At 46.3% G+C, this 21947-nt stretch overlaps 1 protein-coding gene, 1 long non-coding RNA gene and 4 other non-coding genes across 7 annotated transcripts in view; 4 read left to right on the forward strand and 2 right to left on the reverse strand.

Annotated features, from left to right (window-relative positions):
• The window catches only part of DNAJC5B (DnaJ heat shock protein family (Hsp40) member C5 beta), a 37506-nt gene extending 33145 nt beyond the window's left edge, over positions 1 to 4361 (forward strand). The window contains exon 4 of the mRNA XM_085052940.1: positions 850 to 4361. Within this exon, the coding sequence (XP_084909066.1) occupies positions 850 to 944 (95 nt within the window). The 3' untranslated portion in view covers positions 945 to 4361. The remainder of the gene's footprint in view (positions 1 to 849) is intronic.
• A 1521-nt stretch (positions 4362 to 5882) lies between these two features.
• On the reverse strand, positions 5883 to 5973 carry TRNAY-GUA (transfer RNA tyrosine (anticodon GUA)). The gene is given in 2 exon segments: positions 5883 to 5918; positions 5937 to 5973. It is a non-coding gene; the product is annotated as a tRNA-Tyr (tRNA).
• A 28-nt stretch (positions 5974 to 6001) lies between these two features.
• On the forward strand, positions 6002 to 16297 carry LOC146442078 (uncharacterized). Of its 2 annotated transcripts, XR_014850136.1 has the most exons (5): positions 6002 to 6254; positions 6442 to 6471; positions 9346 to 9479; positions 9746 to 9834; positions 15305 to 16297. It is a non-coding gene; the product is annotated as an uncharacterized LOC146442078 (long non-coding RNA). The 2 variants fall into 2 exon arrangements; XR_014850135.1 differs by lacking the exon at positions 15305 to 16297 and having other exon boundaries at positions 9746 to 10393.
• On the forward strand, positions 6207 to 6279 carry TRNAR-ACG (transfer RNA arginine (anticodon ACG)). The gene has a single exon. It is a non-coding gene; the product is annotated as a tRNA-Arg (tRNA).
• On the reverse strand, positions 7875 to 7947 carry TRNAR-ACG (transfer RNA arginine (anticodon ACG)). The gene has a single exon. It is a non-coding gene; the product is annotated as a tRNA-Arg (tRNA).
• On the forward strand, positions 8101 to 8191 carry TRNAY-GUA (transfer RNA tyrosine (anticodon GUA)). Its single transcript is given in 2 exon segments — positions 8101 to 8137; positions 8156 to 8191. It is a non-coding gene; the product is annotated as a tRNA-Tyr (tRNA).
• Positions 16298 to 21947: the final 5650 nt, after the last annotated feature.

Consider the following 21947-nt stretch of genomic DNA (forward strand, 5'->3'; position numbering starts at 1 on the left):
CCTCCAAAAAACTTGTGGGTTGGAAAGAGGCCCAGGAGAAGGGCAACCAAATCTTGCTCTTTATCAGACGGAACACAGTAGCCATCAAGGCTGTAAAGACTTCACTTCTACTTTCCTTTACTCTACAACAAATGCACTTGTTATAGATATATCGGGAAAGCAATCACAAAATTGCACCGAGTGAGAAAGTACAGAGCAGTAAGAATTTATATAGTGAAAATATGCGGTTTGGGTAGTTCCAAACTCATTAAAATAGTAATTCCAGAATCCTATTGCATATATATTACATAAGACTTCAAATTCAATTTAACAGTTTTATTTAACTAGCTGGCTTTCCGGATATATATGATTTCTCTCCTCTCCTGTATTACTATTACTGCTCACGCATTTTTTCCCTTTAACTCTCCTCTTTCTTTACTGTTAACTCTGCCTTCCTCAAGACTCATTTCTGTCCCATTCTCACAAACACTGTCAAGGTTAGCACTTGCTGACTCACAACAGCACTCATTATATTCAGACATTTGTAGGAACAAGCACTCGCTATTAGAACAGGCAGGAACCTTTAGCCTGCAAGCTCTGCAAAGCACCAGGCACCACAAATGTCCAGTTTAACAGCAGCAGCAATAGCCACCCACAAATCTGCCATTATAAGAGAACAAGGAGTAAGAGCATTTGTAGACTCTGTGGGGGCAGCACCACCTCTTCAGTACCCACACTGCTGTCTGTGAAACCAAGATATGCTGTAACCAGAACAGTGAATGAAAGGTTATGATGATGCAAACAAAAAAATTTACTTTGGTAGCAAGTGAAGAGTTCTTAAAATAATTTTTGTCCTCCTCTCCAATTTAGAGGGAGAAACTCCTATCATGCTTCAGCCGACTAATGTAACTGAGAAGACACAACTGATTGGGGACAGCCATCGGAGCTATCGCACAGAGTCCTAGAGCAGGCGAGCAACCGCTTGGTGCTTCTCACTGAGTCTCACAGCAAGAAAAAACATGTGATAACTTCTGCAGCCTGTGCTCATAGTTGTCTTTAAGCTAATCCAGAGTAACCTGAGAGTAATTTCCTACCAAGGCAGAATCTCCCTCTATGCCACTTCCAATAAGGTTGATGCCTGCACTGTGTATGGAGATCCCTATGGCCTTTACAGAGCATGCTGGTCTCTCACGGCTTCAAATTGTCTTTCCCTCTAATAATATTCCCTTTGGTATAGCTGGTCTCCTCCCTGCCCTCAGCTGTAGTTTCACCTCCCGGACAGTCTTGAGTCCCTGTATGGACACACTGGTGCTGTCTCTCCCTGCCCCAGGAACTTTCCTTACATGCATCAGTTTTGCAGGATGTGAAACATTCCTGTGAGGAGCCCCAGAAGTGCTCTGTAGCAGGTCTCAGGAAGAAAGTTGGTGGCAAGACAGATGGGGCTCTTTTTCCCAGAGAAGAAGTGCTCTTTGGAGGGCAGCTAATGGTTTGCTGGGACCCAGCTCTGGCAATTATAAATTATAAATCCTGACCCAAGATGAAGTGCTGGGAGATTTTTCTGATGCTTGTTTTCTGCAGGTCACTCCAAATCCGGAGCCTCATCCAGAAGCACACATAGGCTCTGTGTTTTCCCCTGCAAAAGCTGCAAACCCATGAGACAGCAGGCAAAGGCCCCGGGGAGTGGAAGGCTGTCCCTGGGCTGTCCCAGAGCCTCTCTCCTCTTCCCATGAGCCTATGGCAAAGCTCCTCCTTTTGGTTCCCAGCCAACAGCTTTCTGCCAGCTGGCTTATTCCACCATGCCCCTGGCTTCTGGCCCTACTGCCCTGCTGGCACTGGGCTGGGAGCCATCACACCGGCACAGGCACTGGGGCTGTGGGAGCAGCAAGGACTTGGCAGGAAAGGCAAGCAGCAAAGGAGTGACCGTCCTCCCCAGCAGCTCATTGGGGTAAGACTGAATCCTCCCCTCTGCACCAGGCACAGGGCTTTAAAAGCACGTGGCATGATTTTAAATAAAGGGGTAGGAATAAGGTGTATGTTCAGGTGTACCACTGCACAAATCAGTGGAGATACATGTGGCTACGGCTAAAGGAAGCATGAAGAAATGAGACCGCTAATTTGTAAGAGCTAAAGGAATACCTCTTAGATACTAAACTTAGCACTTCACTGATTTGACATAGTAGTTTAAGCCTGAGGCAGCTGAATTTCTCTTTATTGATCAATTTACATCAATCCTTGTCAGTTCTGTGTATTTGCTATTTTTGCATGCTGTAGTCTAAAGGGGGTCACAATGTTCCACTAAATTATACAGACTGGTGAATATATAACTGGCCAAAAGTGTTATTCCATTACTTAAAATTGGATCCTGAGGTTTTGAAACTATTATCTTCCTTCTATTCTCACCTTTGACATCAAATGTCATTCAGTGACAGCTAAATATATGGGAAAAGAGTATGTTTCATAGCACCAGCTGTAACTCCAAAGTCAAGAAATACTACTTTCAATATTTCTTTAAAAGTCCCATAACACATGGACATTTTAAAGACCATTACATCCAGTTCAGGTTATATATCTGTTCTCCAGGTGCAGGCACTGGGGACAGCCAATACTCACATTGCCCTCAGAAATGGCCTGGTTTTCTGCTTCAGAAAAGAGGGAAGATCCTGGCATGGCTGGGGCTGTGCACAGGCACTCACTTCCTTCCTACCCATGGGGTCCTCTTTGCCCTCAGTTGCAATGATTTTGGAGACCACTCGTATGTACAGAAATCCAGACCACCATCCTGCCTGCCCAGGAAGGATGTGCCCATCAAACCCAGTGGTCCCAGGAGAGGGGGGTTGGTGACACCATCCTGCCACTTAGGACACATGACCCCAGAGGTGTCTTTCCAGTGGTAGCTGAGTGCCACACATCTTCCTGCCAAGGAATGGATCAGACAGCACTGGGGTGCTGTGAGATGGGCAGAGCACAGAGCCTGGGTATATGCTGAGGGCACCAGCACACACACTCCTCTTTTGGGTTTCTTCACTATTCCCCTTTGCAGGATGTTTGCTCTGGTGTAGGATGTTATCTCCAAATGAAGGAGAATGGAGAGCACATAGTAAACAACAAATCTGTATGTGAAGTGATTTCCTAAGTTTCACTGTCTGGTAGAGAAATTTGGTGTGAAAATGTCCAAATGTTACCTAGTGACTATTTCCAGCATAAGAAAGAGAGCTGAAAGAGACACTGGGATAAAAGTCTGGTGTAAAGCTACATGTTATACATGGAATCCTTTCCCATGCGAAATCCGCTCTCTTGATCCCATGGAAGTCACTTGTACCCTTGATTTCAACAGCAGCTACAGAGCTGGCCTAAAGCCAGGGAAGAAAAAGTAAATCCCATAATAACAAAAGCAATTGGGGAAATTTTTCACATGCAACGCCTCTGATGGGTGTGGAGGGCTGGAGCCAAAGTTCACCAAAATCAAGGAAATTATCTCCATGGGCTTGAGATGTACTGCAAGTCATGTGGTTCTTATTTACACTTTCTAAATCAGAGCTTTTCCTTGGGAAAGATTTATGGCTCCATCTCACAGCGTGATGCAAAGATGGACAAGCTGCTGCATGTTTGCAAATCCCTTTTACAGACACAAGGATCTGTACAGAAGAGCCACAACACATTATCTCAGTTAGCAAAAAACTCAGAACAAACCAGTGACCAAACCTCTGAGGGGTTGTCCAGGACTCACAGCTTAAAGATCTGAGTGTCTGAACCCATGGTTTAATTTCAAATGGGAAACTTAGTTTTCAGTGTAGCAGAGCATTTGCGTCTCTCATTGATATGAAGATCAGCTATTCCGAGAGCACATGGAGAAAGGATGAATAAGGATTTCAGGACTTACCTCTTCAATGTGATTTTACTCCTTTGTTTGCTTTTCAGAGAAGTTCCTAACATGAACATATGCTAACATGATCTGGTTTTGTGTACAGTTCAATTGCACACCCAGTAATATTCTCAAAATGTACAGATTCTCATTTTTTTTCTCTGCTTTGCTACATTTATCTATATGTAAAGTACCATTTATTCAAATCTACTTTGGCTGTCAACCACTCTGGCTAATAAAGGTTGTATGTATGAATTGTAGCACTCCCTTTACCTTGCCACATTATCAACAACATCATTCCAGTAACAGCTACAGAAGCTGTTGAGACAGCTCTCCAAAATTATGGCTTTGCACCTTGGCAAGTGTAAAATGGCAATTCAGGGTTTCCCCAAAGAGGAACTAGAGGTCTTGGATTGCAGCAGATGTGCCTGTCCATGCAAAGCAGCCAGAGCTATAGCTGCATATTGCAAGTGTAATGCAGAATGCTTGTCTACATTAAAAAAATCACTAGTGTGACAAAGTGATGTAACACAGCAGTTTTACTGGAATCAGCGTCTATATGGAACAATTTCCCCCAGCAAAAGGTGTGTGCAACACTGCTGAAGACAACAGCAGACATCCTGAGACATCCAGCACCTCACTCTGGGGTTTTGCATCTGTCCAAGAGCCAGCACAGAGTGCCAGGTAATCTGGGCGTGGTACAAGACAGGATATTTCTCACTAGGATGGTATCCGGTCTCTGGGACCACAAAAGACCAAGCATTTGAAAAATTGTCAAGGGGCAACTGTTTTGGCTGGATGTATTCTCGAAGATCTGTTCCTTTGTGTGCTTAGATATTAACACATACCCAGATTCACTCAAAACACCAAATAGAAGAGGCAGCATAGACGATTTAGGTGTACCACCATGTAAGTAGCTATGTAGGTAGTTTGTGCACTTTTCTCCCTACAATAAGTTCATGGGATAAGCCACTCTGCTTAATACAAAAAACTTCAAACATCATTTTATGGCACTTAATTTCATTGCTTACCTTCTATCACAATGAATACCAATATGATTTCAGTAAAAAAAATTACATCTCTGCATCTATTTAGAATAAAATCAGTAAAGAGAAGTGAAGAAGCATGCAAATCTGAGCACAGTTAAACTTATTGATTTTTCTCCATTATAATTTCCTGTAGAAAAAAATATTTATGTGCTCTTATGAAGCAGGGATAAAACCACAGATGACAGTAACCCCCGTCCTTCCCTCCACGAACTACAGTCAGCTCAGTCATCACATCCAGCTTCTCCTTTCGCTTTGGGAGATGAATGGGTAGAGTTTAATAGAAGAGGACTGAGTCTTTCCTGACAGCTTCACCCATCCCAGGGCTGGGAAGGCAGTAAGATGGGACAAGGGCATGTTAGTTAACATCTATAATAGACACTGGTAAAGACATGCAATTTTCCACTAAGGGAGAGGATCAATACATGCTAATCTCAGAATGAGCTGGGTAGGAAGGGACCTTAAATGTCATTCAGTTCCAACCCCCAGGCATGGGCAAGGATGCACCCTGTCCAGCCTGGACTTGAACACTTGAGTTGGCTGGATATGAAAATGTATTCCTTTTGTGGCAGTACATATAGATACAGCCTTTATTCTGTAAAAACAGTGTCTAGACATTTGGAAGAGAGGAGACTTGGAAAAATGACCCTCAGAATTTCAACATCCTAATTAATTGTGATGAGACAAAGGTATCTCAGCAGGTATCCTCCTGCACTGACTTGCTTTGTGAGGGTTTGTGGCACGTTGGAGTATGAACAAGCATCTTGTTTTCCCGTAGAAATTCAGGAGGTGTTGGCAGTCCTGCATTAGGCACGGCATTCCCTGCTCTCCCAGAACAGCCGCTCCTGAAAGACAGCCAGGAGCGATGCAGAGACAGCCGGAACTCTTTGCGATGCAGCCGGAACTCTTCGAGGAAAGCAACCGTATCTGCAAAAGGTTACAGAGAAATTGTTTAAAAGCACTTTGCAGAAGACGGAGCAAAAAAATTTGGCGTCTCCTTCGAGCCGGAATCGAACCAGCGACCTAAGGATTCCCGCGGGGCGCAGCCTCTACAGTCCTCCGCTCTACCAGCTGAGCTATCGAAGGGACCTGCCACTCAGAGCGCCGCCGCGCACTAAGACGGTAGCCAGCTCTGCCTGCGCATGCGCAGCACGCACGGCGGGCGGGCGCACCTTCCCGCGGGGCGGGAGAGCCGGGAGCGCCTCCTGCCGGCGGGGCGGGCCGGGCCCGGACCGTGAGGGGCACCTGGGGGCGAGCGGGCCGCGCCGCGCCCCCGTTCTCGGCTATACAGCAGAGCGGGGCATCGCGTTTCATGTGCCGGGCCAGTGGCGCAATGGATAACGCGTCTGACTACGGATCAGAAGATTGTAGGTTCGACTCCTGCCTGGCTCGCATGTTTTTTCCCGCGTTTTCCCTTCTCGGCCCCGGTCGCACGTTGAGGGGAGATGGTTTTCTATCAGAAATCTCACCGTTCTGCCTTCTTATTTTCCTATTCTTTTTTCTCTTTTTTTCTCTTCTCTTTCCTGTCTGATCTCATCATCCTGACTTCATCAGGAACTGCAGTGACAGGACAAGGAATAACAGGTACAAAACGAGAGGGGAAATTTAGGTTAGAGATTGGGAAGGAATCCTTTGCTGTGAGGCTGGTGAGACACTGCAGTGGGTTTGCCAAGGAGGCTGTGGGTGCTCCAGCCCCGGCAGTGCTCAAGGCCGTGAGCAAGGGCTGGTCAAGCCTGAGCAAGGCAAGCACCTCCTGGTGGGAGGTGTCCCTGTCTGTGACAGGCCTGTCAGGGCCGATGATCTGCAAGGTCCCTTCCAACCCCGTACAATTCTATGATTCCATGATTTAACCCCGTTTGTCTGCCTGGGAGTGTTGTGTCTCCCGAAGCAAAACACTACTGTAGGCTTAGATTTTTCAAATTATTTTTTTTTCAAATTAACCCGACAAACACGGCATTAGAGTACACGGGTAAAAATCTTTCTGGCCCCAGGAGAGGAGCAGTGTGCTCCACATTGGCCTGACTCTGTGGTTACTCTCACATACGAGATCAAACACAACAACCGTGAGGTCTCTGAAGGCAGGAAGCAGTGCTTGGTGATTAGGGATGCTGTTCTCATAGTAATTAGCTATTGGTCTTGAAAACTGTGAGAGAACCCCTATTGTCCAGCTGAATGAAGTGTGTGATTTTGCAACAAAACCCAAACATTTTCCATGTACATTAAGGCTATGCAGTGTATAAAGAAGAGCTTGCAAGCAGGAGAGGAGAGGAAGGCATTCCCAATTATTAGATTTGAGAGCACACCACAGCTTCTGAGTAGCCAATTATTGAATCATGGGATGGTTTAGGTTGGAAGAGACCATTAAAGGTCACCTACTTTCAACTCTCCTGCAGTGAGCAGGGACACTGGATATCTTCAACTCACTCAGGCTGCTCAGAGCCCCAGACCTTGGATGTTTTCTGGGAGGGGCATTCACTACCTCTCTGGGCGACCTATTCCAGTGTTTCATGAACCCCATTGTAAAAAATTTCTTCCTTATATCCAGCCTGAGCTCACCCTCTTTTGGTTAAAACCCATTCCACCTTTTCCTGTTACTTCATGCCCTTGTAAAAAGTCCCTCTCCAGCTCTCTTGGAACCCCTTTAGGTACTGGAAAGTGCTCTGAGGTCTCCTTGGACCCATCTTTAGGCTAAACAACAGAAGTTCTCTCAGCCTGACTTTACAGGAGAGTTGCTCCTACCCTCTGATCACTTTGTGTCCCTCCTCTGGACTCGCTCCAACAGCTCCATGTCTTTCCTGTGCCGAGGCCCGCAGAACTGGATGCGGCAGTCTGTGAATTCAAATTTCCCATAAAAAGTGGGTCATGGCGTTATGAACAAATAACTGAGGTCGCTAATGAGCGCTGCTAACACTTGGCAGCGATGTATGGGTGTTGCCGTGAAGAGCCTGGCCTTCCCTCCACGACGCAGGCCCGTGCTAAAAGACATGCGAGCCAGGCAGGAGTCGAACCTACAATCTTCTGATCCGTAGTCAGACGCGTTATCCATTGCGCCACTGGCCCTGCACGCGAGGGAGGTTCAGGCACCGCCCAGTCAGCGCAGCATCTTCCCGCCGCTCGCCCCCCGCGGCGGCCGCGGCTGCAAGGCGCATGCGCAGAGCCGCGCGCGGGGCGGGGCGGCGCCTTGTGCAGCCGCTGGGGGGCGGCGGGCAGGTCCCTTCGATAGCTCAGCTGGTAGAGCGGAGGACTGTAGAGGTTGCGCCCCGCGGGAATCCTTAGGTCGCTGGTTCGATTCCGGCTCGAAGGAGACGCCAAATTTTTTTCTGGCCCTTTGGTGAGAGACGGGAGCGTGGCTTCGTTCACGCTCAGGAAGGCTCTCTTAGAGTCGTTTCAAACGCGTGTGATACACAAGCAATTCACTTTTTTTTTCCTGAGGGGAAACAAAACAAAATACGGCACAGAGGTGGCAGCTCTGCAGTAAACACTGAAATCCGTGTTGCGGTGATGTTTTTGGAAGTGCTTTGTTGTTTTTCATTGCAATATTAGTTATTATTATAGTTAATAAAACTATAATTAATTATTATTTAATGAGTTTTATTAAATAATATATTATCATAATCACGGAATTTTTAGGGTTGGAAGGCACCTCTGGAGACCCCCCTGCTGAGGTAGAGTCACCTAGAGCAGGTTACACAGGAATGCATCTGGGCGGGCTTATGAATGCCTCTAGAGAGGGAGCTTCCATGACCTCACTGGGCAGCCTGTTCCACTGCTCTGCCACCTTCAGTGTAAGGCAGCTCTGCCTCATATCGAGCTGGAATTCCTGGTACTTTAGTTTATGGCCATTGCTTCTTGTCCTGTCACTGGGCTCTGCTGAAAAGAGTCTGGCACCATCCTCATGGCACCCACCTCAGAGATACTCATGCATTAATGAGATCCCCTCTTAATTTAATAATATGTTTTTGGCATTCTCCTATGTGAAGCCAAAAAATTAAGCATTTTTAGCTTAGGTCTTTTCTAGTTTTAGGTCTTCTTTTCCATGGTGATCCTTAGTGTTCAGGTTTGTACAGTCTCTCCTCATTTTGCATCTTGCTTTGTGTGATTCCAAACAATCCATACTAACTGGGCTTTCTGTGATGCCAAATAATCCTTATAAATGAGGACTCTTAGCACCCTGGCTGATAGGAGTGGATAGAATTCCTCTACAGTCTCTTAACTTAAGGCGACAGATGTGATGTTTGGTCCTTTGGATGTGCCAGAAAGGGACAAATGGGATGTTCTAGCAAAGGTGTAGCAGAGGGAGAGGGGTCATAGAGGTCCTTACACAGAAGGGATTTAATGCAGACAGATATGGGCTTGCTTAGGACATAGTTAATAAGAGAGCCGGCATTCATATTCTGCTCTTTTCTCTCCTGTGTTCTATTGTTTCCTTTCTCCTTCAAGTCTTCTTTTCCATTACAGGTGCTACGTGGGGTGCAGAAAAACATGCTTGGCAACAGCTCCTGGCTTGGAGAGAGTAAACGTGTCTGAAAGTGTCCAAATCTGTCTGCATAGCAGAGGGAGAATGGAAGTGTTCTCCTTCAACAGAATCCCGAGTGAGTCTTCTCTCTGTGTGGGAGTGTTTCTCTGGGTTAGATTTCAGATATGAGTGCAAGGAAGATCCACTCTCTGTGGGAATATAGTGCAAGCAAGATTATCAGCAGGGAAACAGAGATATGAAGCTCAGCAGGGGTCAGACCCGCATGCTGCTTCTCCTGGTCCATTACATCCCTGGTCCCAGATACCTCTTTATTAATTAGTATGTTTTTGTGCATGTGTATGGACAGACACCAACAACAACCTTTCCCCTTTTCTCTTCCAGCCTGGTACAGTGTATCACTTTCAGGAACTGTCTCATAAGGAATCCAGGCATGAAAATCTGCCTGTTAGGGAACAGAGGCATCTCAGTGAGTACAAATTGAGTGAAGATATCCATTTTCTTAGCTGTCTGTTATCCACACAAGTTTGTAATCACTAGCAGTCAAATCTGAATCCACAGTCCAAAAGCACATCCCTGTGCTGTTCCCCGGTTTGGGAGAGGGCACAGCCTCTATCCAGGGCCAAAGATTTATTGTATTCCCAAGATTCACCCTTTTCTATATAAACGTCTTTAAACTCCTTCATCCCTTTTCACTGATTCAGTGGCAACTCTTTCCACTTCTCCTAAAGGATAGCTCACAAAATAAAAGCACATACAAAGTTTCTTCTGGAGGACGGATCATCTCCTTTCTCCCTCCATCTCCATCTCTGAGACATTTTTTCTCTCCCACCCGCTCAGAAAGAATTGACATGCCTGCGTTTCTGTGTAAGAGTGTAATACCCCTGAGGGAGAATGAAAACTAAGAATAAAAAACAAAACCAAAAACCTTCACAAGATGTAGACACTTGGTCTCAGGACTTATTTTATGCTAAGCAACTATTCTGCCTCTTGAGCTACAGCCTGTTATATTCATGTGACTGCTTGGCTCACCTTCCCACTCTTCTAGGACATATGGATCTAAAGGTACTAAAGGTTTTTCACTACAGTAGCTAACTATTCAGCGCTTGCATAATAGTGTAACTTGTGAAATACCTCCTTTAGGTGCAAGTTATTAGTGACAGTCACCTGCAAGTGCATAATTATTTTTGTTTGTGGTCTCCAGCAAGGGCCAATAATGAGCTGTGTGTGTATAGTCTATTCAGTCATTTGTATCACTTAATAATGAAAGATGTCAGATTTTAAAAACCCCAGTCATAAAACATTTCACTCTGATAGACTGGGTTGGTTACCAGAGTAGGGCACCTTACGCAAACAGAGGGATGAGATGTTGTTAAATAGCCCAATGGGTACAGGGGGTACACCTGCTCCAACAGAAGGAAAATTTTCAGGTCCTGTGTTGTAAAAACAGGTTTGTTTGTATTTCAAACAAAAGCTGTCTCTTTTGCTGGAGAAAGGGAAAACAGAATAAATCTCATGGGAGTATGAGGGTAAAAAGTTTCAGTCTGCCTGGAGGATTTCAAAGGAGAGATGGTGAAAATGTTCCTGCACAACAAGGTGCTTCCTGATGGATGCAGTTTGAGATATGTGGCACATGCGTAGACAAGATGTTTGCTGATCACAAAGGTGGGAAACCACTGGAAACAAGAGAGCATTTTCCTGATTTTTTTTAGTACCAGAAACTTTATTATGCGTTTGCATAGGTACTCTCTGTCAGTGTATCTATTTTGAATATTGTAAACACATGCTTCTTTTTGTACCTACTCTTCACCTGACCTAAGTGGGGTTTCAGGGTCACCCAGCTCAGCTGTCTGTAGCTCTCTCAGCTCACATCCTGGGCTCTTAGACATAATTTTTATGTCCCCAGGATATTCTCCTGCCCCGTTTCAGCAGGAGGAGTTGGATAAATGAGCATCCTCCAGGGTCAGCCAAGCTGGAGCGTGACAGTGGAAAACTGGAAGATGCTGGGAATAGACTTGAATGTTGGAGGTTCCCAGTGGGGTTGGAAAAGATCCATGTAATAATATCTTTTCAAAAATAAGTCTGTTTGGAGGTGGAGTTGACCCAATTGAAAATTCCCAAGGATGCTGAGCAGGATGTGTGGGTATTAACCTAAAGGAACACAACTTCGCATCTCCAGCTTTCCAACCTGTCCTTCTTATCCAAGCCCCTCAGTTTTCCTTTTGTCTATGCACAGATGGATGGGTGGGAATCTCAGGGAAGACCAGGGTTAGGAAGGTGAGAATGAGTGTAAAACTGACAGCAGCGAGCCAGGTAGGAGTTGAACCTACAGTCTTCTGATCCGTACTCAGATGCGTTATCCATTGCACCACTGGCCCCCAGATGTTTAGGGCTGCAAATGAGGATACTCCTCAGTCCTCCCATAGGGACCCAAGGGACACCCCTTCCCCCCCCACCCTTCCCCCAATGCTCAGCACCACCGAAAAACAGAGGTTGCACGATGGAAATCTCAATATCTGTGTCCAAGTTCCATATCTGATGTTGCTCCACTGTGATGAAGAGCTGTGCAAGTCCAAGCTGAGAATAAATCCCATTGTGTCACCGGCTGCAGTATCTGTGCTGAAAGGAAAACAGTAAAAACATAATTATATAATCCAATTCCCAAATTCTGGCAGCTGTGTGATGCTACTTCACTCATAAACCCTGTTGTCCCCCTGCCCCTAGCAGCCATTTGGGCCAGCAGAGCCTGCCTGCTCCCGTAGTGTCTGGAGGAGGAATCCCAGCTGGTGGGAGAAGGAGGTGGGATCTGCTGCTTCCAGGGTTCTGTAGCAGACGACCCTGGTAGCCTTCACTCCACGCTTGGTCCTGCCTCCGGGAGGGACCCCAGATCAGACAGACAGGGCCTGTGGAGCTGGGATCGGCACAGAGCTGATCTGCTCCGAGGGATAAGGGCATCTCTGAAGGCAGTCAGCATCACCACCTCGTCTTCCAGGCAACCCCCACGCCACTGTCACACCGATACCTCTCCTGTTACAACACTCCTGACTCACATCTGCACGTTGGTTCCTGCCCCGACCTCTGAATTACTCTTGGTCTCTACCCTGTAAATTTTTCCTGCAGCTCAGCTGCCAGAGATGATGCTCTTTGCACTGTCAAAACAGGCTTTGCCTCTGAATTCATACAGAGCATCACACTGGTGCTTCACAAAGGCAACCTGCTCTTCCATAGTAGCCTTTGTTTGTTACTTGATTTCTGGTATGACACTTGTCCATACAGGCTTTCATAAACAGGTCTGTACCAGAGCGAACCAGGATACTGACCAAAACTCTGCATATTTAGCCCTCGTTTCATTAGGCCAATGAAAACCAAACCAAAACAGTTAACCAGTGTTGGACATTAGGGAGCTTGGTAAAGAACATGAATGATTCTTTTTCCCATTCCTTAGGAGCAGGATGGGATTCATACAACCTGTTGTCATGGAAAATGCTGGGAGCTCTTAGAGGCAGATGGTAATTACCACAATGCTATTTGAACGTGCGTTGCTACTGTACCTTCCTGGCAGCAGTGATTTTGCCTGACTACTGTGATAAGTCATGGCTTGCTTGTGAATGCTCCTTCAAGTCATGGACAGTCTTGTGGGGGACTGAAGGTATTACATTCTGGATAACAAAAAGGAAGTTGAAGATGGAGCTTGAAAGGAAGATGAGGCAGTTTGGCAGCTCCTTGCTCCAGAATAAAGAGATCCCACTTCTACTCCCCTCTTCTCCACTGCCCTCAACTACACAACTTGCCTTATCCTTGCTCTGATGGTCTCTGGTCACTCCAGGCACCTAAGCCAACTTGATAATCCAACAAGGTGGGTAATTTTGCAATGGTCAGTGAAGTGAATCAGCTCAGGTGGTGCTAACAAGAGGACGAGGCCCAGGCCCAGCACAAGGTAAGTGAGAGGTCCAGGCTGCCCCATCGTTCTGGCCAGGGCAGCTCAGCCTCCTGCAGGTTCTTGCCAAGCTGTAGCCTGGAGGAGGAATGTTGTGCTGAGGTAATGAAGCAAAAGACATGGAGTGGAAACAAGGAATGAGAAGTGGGGAATGTGTCCAGTAGGTGAGAGGTAGAGCCACTGTCTGTCTTCACAGACAGCTGAGTTTAGACCTGTTATTTCCATTCTCTCTTCATTTTCCTCCTTGCTCACTTTACTTTTTGCGGGTGCAAGTAAGGTGGGTAGTGAAGATGAGGCCAAATTCTTCCTGCCTGCCTCAGGCTGGTGTAGGGGGGTAAACTGAGCAGAGCAGATCCTTCATAAGCAAAGACTTGCAAATAGCTCCTCTTTTGCAAATGTGTTTTTGGGGTTTTTTTTCCCTCCTGAATTAACGAGAAAAACCACGAAGTGAATGAAAGGGCGTGAGCATGTCCAAATGGCTGGTGGGTGTATAACAACAGGAAGGGTGTAATTGCAAACAAGAGTTTGCAGGGGTGGAGGTGGTGGGTTTTTCTGTTTGGGCATCTTGGACTTGCACCTATTCCTCCAGTTGGCAGCCAGAGGGATGATCCACTGCATGCCCAGGCCAGGCAGGATGGAGTGCTCCCATGTATGAGCTCAGAGATCCCAGGGATATTATTCCTCCTGCAGCAAAGGGATAAAGGTTGATAGAGAAGGAGAGTCTCTTGGATTTCTGTGTACTTCCAACAGAATTTTTCTGAGCAAACAAGGCTGCTCCATTTTGCCTAATGGCGCATATACTGCATTCCAAAATAGCTGTGTCATGGTATCTGGCAATTCAGAAAGCAGGACCCAGTGAGATGGGCCCTGCTTGAACCAAGGAGAGGGCTGCAGCCAAGACTAATGATTTGAGACAAAGCCTTGGTCAAGTAGCAAACAATCCTAATGTCTGGAGAAAGCTAGAACTAGAGATGGGAAATCAGGCTAGTGGACCAATAATGGAGTGAATACAGGTAGGAGCTAGAAATGAGAAGGGGTAATATGTCTCTTGAAGACACTTCTTTCCTGACTATTGTCTGGGGAAAGGGCTTCAGCTGAAGGAAGGTACATTGCTTTGGATATTTGCACACAATGCTGTGGATATCATGGAGAACAAGGTGGCAACCCAGAGTGCTGGTAAGGTGCCCCAAGGTCTACGTGTAGTTTTACCACATCCTTTGGCAAGGAACAAGTCATTAGTATCCAATTACACTGAAATCATACTTAATGCAAGACAGGTTAAGACAAAAAGAAAATAAAAACATATACTCACAGTTGCCAAGACAGATAAACTTATAAAAGCGGTAGGTGGGGAAATGAGAGAAAGCCAGACTTCACTTACTGGCTTTGAAGATTAAATCAGCATGGCTCTTCCCTCATATCCAGGCATTTTGCTGCAGGCCCTCCTGACACAGTGAGGAGCAGAGAGCCTATTTTTCTGCACACCTTACACCTCAGGCTGTGTTGACCAAGAAGCTTTTCCTTGTGAGGGAAAAAAGCACTTCTCATGTCCTAAAACCCCAAATTCTTCTAATCCTAGAAGTTTCATCAATTTAGTATAGAGCTCCTCCTGTTTCTTCGCCATTCAAGAGACAGGATGGCCTTTCTTCTTGGCAAAAATAAGAATGACTTCATTTCTTTAACATTATCTGGCCGGCTAACAATACCTTGGCTCAAGTGCTAAGCCTGAGTGCTGTTGTGGGAAAGGCACTGGCTCAATGTCTCCATGCCACCATTTTCTTTTTGTCTTTCTTTTTTTTCCTGTAATAATGTGAACATCTCTTCTTTGCCCTGTCTGCTATCATCATACTGGTGGGCATACAGTGAAGTGTGTGAGCCTAGTCAGCCTTGCTTTGGAGGGGATGTGTTGCTTCAAGCTAATGCTGGGAATAGAAGTGAGGGGAGCAGTTCCTGCCTGCTCAAGCAGAGGCTGCTCCCTGGTTGATGTGACTTGTCTTTTCATGGAGAGGGCGAGACAGTCCACCCCTTCATGGAAGAGGATAAAGGAGATTAAGGTTGATGTGGGAAGGATGAGAAGCAGGTTGCTGTGGTGCTGCAAAGTAGCAGAGGAGGTGGAGGTATTGTGCTGGCCTTGAGGAATCACTTTTAAAGGACTTGTTTAATGCAGAGGATATCCTGGGACTTACCACTGTGCATGCACACACAGTCTCCTTCCTTCCCCTGTTGTTGTGTCTTTTTCCTTTTACATCTTCCACTTCCCTCTGCAAGCATTCTCCTGCCAGTCTAACAAAGGTCCTCACACAGGACCACACAAAGATACCCATTAACCAGCTGGCAGTACAGTTTCCTCCCTAAGGAAGGAAATAATCCTTCTGCCCTCCTGTATGGCTCCTGCAGCATTTGGGGTGGAGGGAGGAGTGGGGACAACATCAGGCTGGGGTTGGAGACAAGAGGCACTGCTGCATCCCACATGCTGGACATGCTTTGTTTAGAGAGCTGCAAAATGAGGAAAGACTGAAAATGAGAACACCAAGAGGAACAAAGGTGGAGCTTCCTGCTCTCCACGTTGGCTTCTTGAGATGTTCTATTTTAAAATTTCCATCTCTGTGTATCTTGTAAGGTCAGATGTGAAGAATATTTCACATGGGAACATGTTAACAAATCACCAGAGAAAGGATGAGAGAGTTGGCACCTTCTTCCTGCCTGACTGGATGACACCTGGCTTAAAGAGACATACTTCCCTGAAACGGAACGATGGATGACTTCAGTTCTGGGAATGAGCATCCTGTCTGGACACATTCCAGGAGCCCAAGGAACTGGCTATGAGATCTGACATATCAGGAGCACCTCAGTGAATTCAACCTGAGACATGACATGCAGAGGAAGCTTCTAAGGAAGCATCTCCCCTTCTCAGGGCAATCACATGCACACCTGATGATAGGTGAGAGGTCTTGCCAATTAGATCAGCAAGGATAGCAGCTGTATAGTTGTTTAAAGTATTCCATAAATATAATCTATTTTGGATGGATATTAATGGATTTGTCATGGATGATTTTTTTAATTTCCATTCTTACTTCATCTTTTCTGGATTAAGTGGGATTTCAGTGTTGCTGATTGCTGACTGACATTGCTAGCTGAAGGTGACAATGAGCTGTTACCCTGTGGCCACCTAGCTCATGTCAGGTTCCTTGCCATGTTCTCTGGAGCGCTAAAGGTTAGTGATAGCCATGCCTGCCCCAGTTTGGCTGCAGGAATGAGGTCCCTGGTGAGTACCTCTGATGGAGGTCAGGGATGGCAGCTGCATGACCTGCTGGCAAAAGCAGCTGTGGACACTGGTGGAGAATGGGAGAAATGCTCTGGGCTTGAGGTTCCTCAGTATGTCTGTCAGGGATCCAATACGAAGTTTAGTGATGTGCAGAAATCTTCCTCCCCATGTGAGAATCTCTTCTCTTTTGATCTGGAATTAAAACCAGTGACTAAGAATTACTCTGAAAGCACTTGCAGACCTCTACCCTGGGAGCTGAGCTATCAAAATATGAGAGATGCAGTCCTGAGAGAAACTCCCAGCAGGATCCCACAACAGCCCCAGTCCCAGCAGCATGATGGCAAGTAGCAGATGCATCACTGTGGGATATGAGGAACCAAGGCCTAAAAGCCGCCTTGAATACAAATTTCTGCACAAAACAATGCTGCTGTAAAGCTGTTGGCTTGCTGTGAAGTGCTTCACAGCACTGATTAGTGATGGAAATAGCACCAAGGCCATACTGCGTGGGTGACTGGAAGAGATGTGATTTGTAGTCTACTCTTACATAAATCTATTGTTACGCCCTCTCATGTTTGCATTACAGGCTTTGGGATTATCAGAAGCAGTAGAAACACACCATGTACTGCTCCAGCTTGTCACCTCTCACCTAAGGATTCCCTGAAGTAAGATTGTCTGCACACCTGCAACAGGATAGAGATGAGGGGGAGCTGACCCCATGGCATTATAAAAAGAGCATCACAAGTGACATGAGGAAGCAAAACTTTCAATAAGCAGGTCCATCAGAGGCTTTGGCTTTACAGCACCTCTTCTTGCTTGTAGGCTTCATTAGCAGTGCAGCTCTAAATGCTGTGCCAATGAAAATGCACAGCAGCTCTGGCACTGATCTTATTCTCTGCTTTGCCACTGCATCCCAGCCCTCCTGTGTCCTGCACTTGCCTGTTCTCTGCCCGAATTGTCTTCTCCTGATCCAAAGGCTGGCAGTGACAGGGGACGTGGGGTCAGCAGTGCCCCGTTTTCCCAGCTGCTTGACCACAGAGATGGGACAAAGGAGCACATTCAGCTCACTGCAGCACACCTTCCCTTCGATCCAACGCTGGAGCAGCCTTCCTCAGTGCTGGTGGCTGGGGTAACAGGGGGTCACCCTCTGGGTTGATGACAGGCTGTGTTGGCTGCATCAAGGTGAGGCAGGGGGAGAATTTTGGAAGAAGACAGACAGCCCCAACTCTTTGTCTTCCACACAGATCATGGTATCAGATGATATGATGGCACTCTATTGCCATGAACTATTGGTTCATATTGCCCAATCCTGACTGCAGAGGGTAGAACTGCATAGTGAGAGATGTGCATCCTCATTCAGCACAGGCAAAACACAAATCTTACTGCAAAGCTGCCCCCTCCATGGCAAGGTCAAAGCCTTTTAAGACACACAAAATCTGAGTTATTCTATGGTGAAAGGACTTGCTGTGCACCCTTTCTTCCCTTGCATTCCCTAAACTCTGCCAGAATGAGAAGGGCTGAATCCTAGGGAACAGCCGGTGTGGGGAGAGGGTGATGCAACACCACATGTGTGGACATGGGCCGGCGTGCTTGAGATGCTTCCTGAAGTGATAATTCAAAAGGACGTTAATGTAATAAACTGCTGCTTGCTACAATGAACACAATGCCACAGTGGATGGCATTCCTGATCATAGCTAAAAGTGGTGGGCTTGAAGGCTTTTCCAGTTGTTTTCCTTGCGAATGCCTGCATCTCTCTCTCAAGAGTTGTGCTCCCCTATGCTCACAAAAATCTCCCGTGAAGGAGTGAGTGAAAGAACTTGGCTGGAAAATGGCCAAAAGGGAAACTTGCTCTTCTTATCTGACTTTCAAAAGGAAAAAAAGGCATTGGTACTCAGGAATGAAGAGTCATGCTGGTTTTGCTATATCCTTTGAGAGCATTTGCAGGGCAAAGGAACACATAGAAAGAAAACAGAAGAATTTGGAAAAAAAAACGAACCAAAGAACATTTGTTGACTCTGACACCAGTCACTTGATAAATAGGTACTTCACTGGTTCTGGTAGCAACTTACTGTGTGAAAACCTTCCTGCCCCTACACACAGTATTTTTGTTTAGCTGTAATATGGAAATATTTGACACTTTATCTTCAAGCACTGAATCTCTATTCTGTCCTGAAGGAATGACCCTCAAGATGGGGGTGGATGAAAACATAATCTAGACTATCCTAGGGAGCTGGAATGGAGTCTCAGCAGGTCTCTGATGTGGTATAAAGTTTGTGCTGAGTATAAACTTAAAATCAGTCTCTCCTTTGAACTATGGACCTAAGCATTGTCCTGGAAAAAAATCCGCAGTGCTCTGCTCTGCCAGCTGAGCAGTGGAGGGCATACTGAAATAGCATCAAGAGTGGCTTATGTCAAGCAGACCAAGGCTGGGGAGAAACCTGACACTGGACAGAGCTGTATCCCTGTGAAGTGATGAGCTGATGCCAGCTGGGAAGCCTGAGCTGGATCTGTGCTGTGAAACACAAGTCCCTCTCTACTGAACAAGTTCCTTTCCTACTGACAGAGCTGGGGTTGCAGCAGTAGGGCTTGAAGTGGAATCCTATGGCCTGTCAAGTCCAGAGCAGTAATCAAATCTGTCACCCAGTCAAAATTACTGTTGTTAAAGCTCTGCAATACTCTTCTCCTTAAATTCTGGTAGGCTTAGGAGGCCCCCTAGCACTACCCCTGCTGTGCCACCTCTGTTCATCCCCACTGCCACAGCACCAACTCCTCCACTGCTAACCCAGAACCAAACATCCCTGTTATTCCACAAAATACAGGTACTTGGGAGGATCCATCATTCCTACCTTTCTGCTAGTGAGGGAGACATCTAGACATGATTTATAAACAGGCTCTCATTGAATGCTGTGATAGCTAAGTAGAGCAATCACAAGGTCAGGGGTGCATTTGAAAAGCAGAGGATTGTGTTAAAATAATAAAGTACTTGTTTTCTTACTCTTTAAAAGGAAGTGGGATTTTCCCACTTCTCTAACTGGTGTGCACTCCCCTTTATCTAACTGCTTTTGTTTTACTTATATCCTTTCTTCCTACATGTCTCATTTTCACTGCAGGGTATATTTAGGGGTGTGGAAAAGCAAGCTTGCTCCTGTTATCTGTGAAACTTGTCCCTAGCCCTGGAAAGGACCTATTTTTAGGTAGGCAGTAATACAGTGCTATTCCTTTTCCACGTGCAATACTTCCTCCAGTCCTTTGGACATATTTTTGTGCCTTGGCTGTGAAATAGGGATCTCTTTCTAGCAGTAATGTGTGGTGGGGATGAGGGTTTGGGAATCTTTGGGTTTGTAAAGTTGCATGTGGTTTGGGGAGATGCAGATCTGCTCATCTCATGCTTGTTTTCCTACAGCTGGTCTTTTCAGGCTCACTGATTTTGAGATGTTAGACACAGATAATTACAAGGAAGATGATAAGTACCTCATGTTAATCATCTTGCAGGGTCACACTGCCTGCCTGAAGAGTATGGCCTGAGCACCATTTCTCATCCTCATCTTTAGGACTCTGAGGAAACCAGGGCTTTCTTTTGGGAGAGTGTTGTTTCCCTGTGTCCCCTAAAGCTGAGTGACAGGTTCATGCTGGCTTGCTGGCACTGCTGGAGGGCAGAAGGATGCCAAAGGATCCTCTTTCTCTCAGGTAGAGAGCTGGGGCAATGACCCCATGTCTTGGTGTCACAATGATGGCAATACCACAGCATGCAGGAATGAGTCCTTGATGCAGTTTGTCCACAGACTCTCACTGTTTCAAGGTCTTTTAATCCAAATCTCTGAGGTTTGTCTGTTGTAATTTATGTTGGTACCACTAATAAATTTGGAACAGAAGTTATTATCATGTGCCATTTTATCCCATGTTTCTCCCAGTTTGCTGCAAAGTGTGGAAGGTCCTTGAGCATGGATAAGCCCGGAGAAGGCTGCTTTTGAGTACAGTTCAGCTCAGGGCAGTGTCCATCCTCTATTCAGAAGAAAAGTGCAGATATCATCCCTCTGTCTGGTCTTTGTAGCTTGTCCCTGAAATCTCATGTCCTGTACATTTGATGTGCTCCCAGTGACTCACCCTTGGAAATGCTTTGAGCTTTCCTCTTCTGCTGTGATTTTGTATGTGCAAAAGGAACTTTCGAAAGATGTCATTATCTCCTGTGCTGGTCTTTGTTTTCCTGGAGATCTGAAACCAACCCTCAGACTGTTTTTAGGTCTCTAAATACTGACCGCATATGGCCTGTCATCACATATGAGGTACACAAAGACAAATATATATATATACATATATGTGTTGAGTGGAAAAAATGTCAGTCTTAAAAGGCAACTGTTTTTGAAAGCAGTTGTCTCTGTTCCAAAGGCTCTCTTTGGCTGCTTAAATTGAGTCACACACAAGGGATAGTCTCAGTATTTATCATGGAGTGTATATTGATCACAATAAAAGCATGAAATGCAAAGTATCATTTGCAGTTTGCACTTGTATAGGTAGGAGGGCTTCATTTTATAGCTGGCTTGTCGGCTCAGTAAGTTGTTGCCAAGGTAAGTGAAATTTGAGTCTCTGCAACATGCTGGCTGTAGGTGGGAATGCCGGTGCTTGCCACCCAATCCTGAGGGACTGTTCACGGCAGGGTAAATGGGCACAGACAAAAGGTGAGATGGATGGAGGGCCTCCCCTAGCCTCCCCGAGGGATGCTTGGCTAAAAATGCAAATCTTTTCAGCCAGAACAACGAGCAGAGTTAGCAGTATGGGAAGAGGGGAAGGATCCATCATCATTTTGCCGTAAATCTCACATTTGGGTGAGCAGAATTTGAGACAGCAACCTCATTTTTGTTAGGATGTTGTATTGCTCAGGTATCCACCAGGCCTGTCCTCTTCCAGCAGCTGGGCTGTTGTGGAAAGCCTGCAGTGAGTCTCACCAGTCTCGGGAGTGTGGGGAGCTGCTGGAGGCAGCGGGGTGGGGGTGGGTGTTGATCCCTGCCCAGGGAATGAGGGGGTAGTGCCCATCTGCTTTAGGCAGCTGCCAGTGTAGAGATCTGCCCACACCTGGGCTGGGTGGCAGGGTGCTTGCTCATCCCCCAGGACAGGCAGAAGGTGGGCTGGCAGCAGGCCAAGGCACTGTCACCCCATGGACCAGGATGCTTCTCACCACCCACCATGTCCAGGACAGGATGCCTGGCAAGGAGCCTGCTCCTTGCAGAGTGGACATTTTTCTGCAGGCTTGTTGGGGAAGCAAGTCATGTGGGAGCATATTTTTGACAGCATCCTCTGGCCAAAATATGATTTTTCTCTTTGTTTTCCAGTCATGCCAGAGAGCCACAGGGCTGATTTTCTGAGTGACACACAAGAGCTTCACAGCTCTG

The sequence above is a fragment of the Lichenostomus cassidix genome, chromosome 2, assembly GCF_008360975.1.
Source record: "Lichenostomus cassidix isolate B80296 chromosome 2, HeHo_3.0, whole genome shotgun sequence".
In the NCBI taxonomy this organism is placed as follows: Eukaryota; Metazoa; Chordata; class Aves; order Passeriformes; family Meliphagidae; genus Lichenostomus; species Lichenostomus cassidix.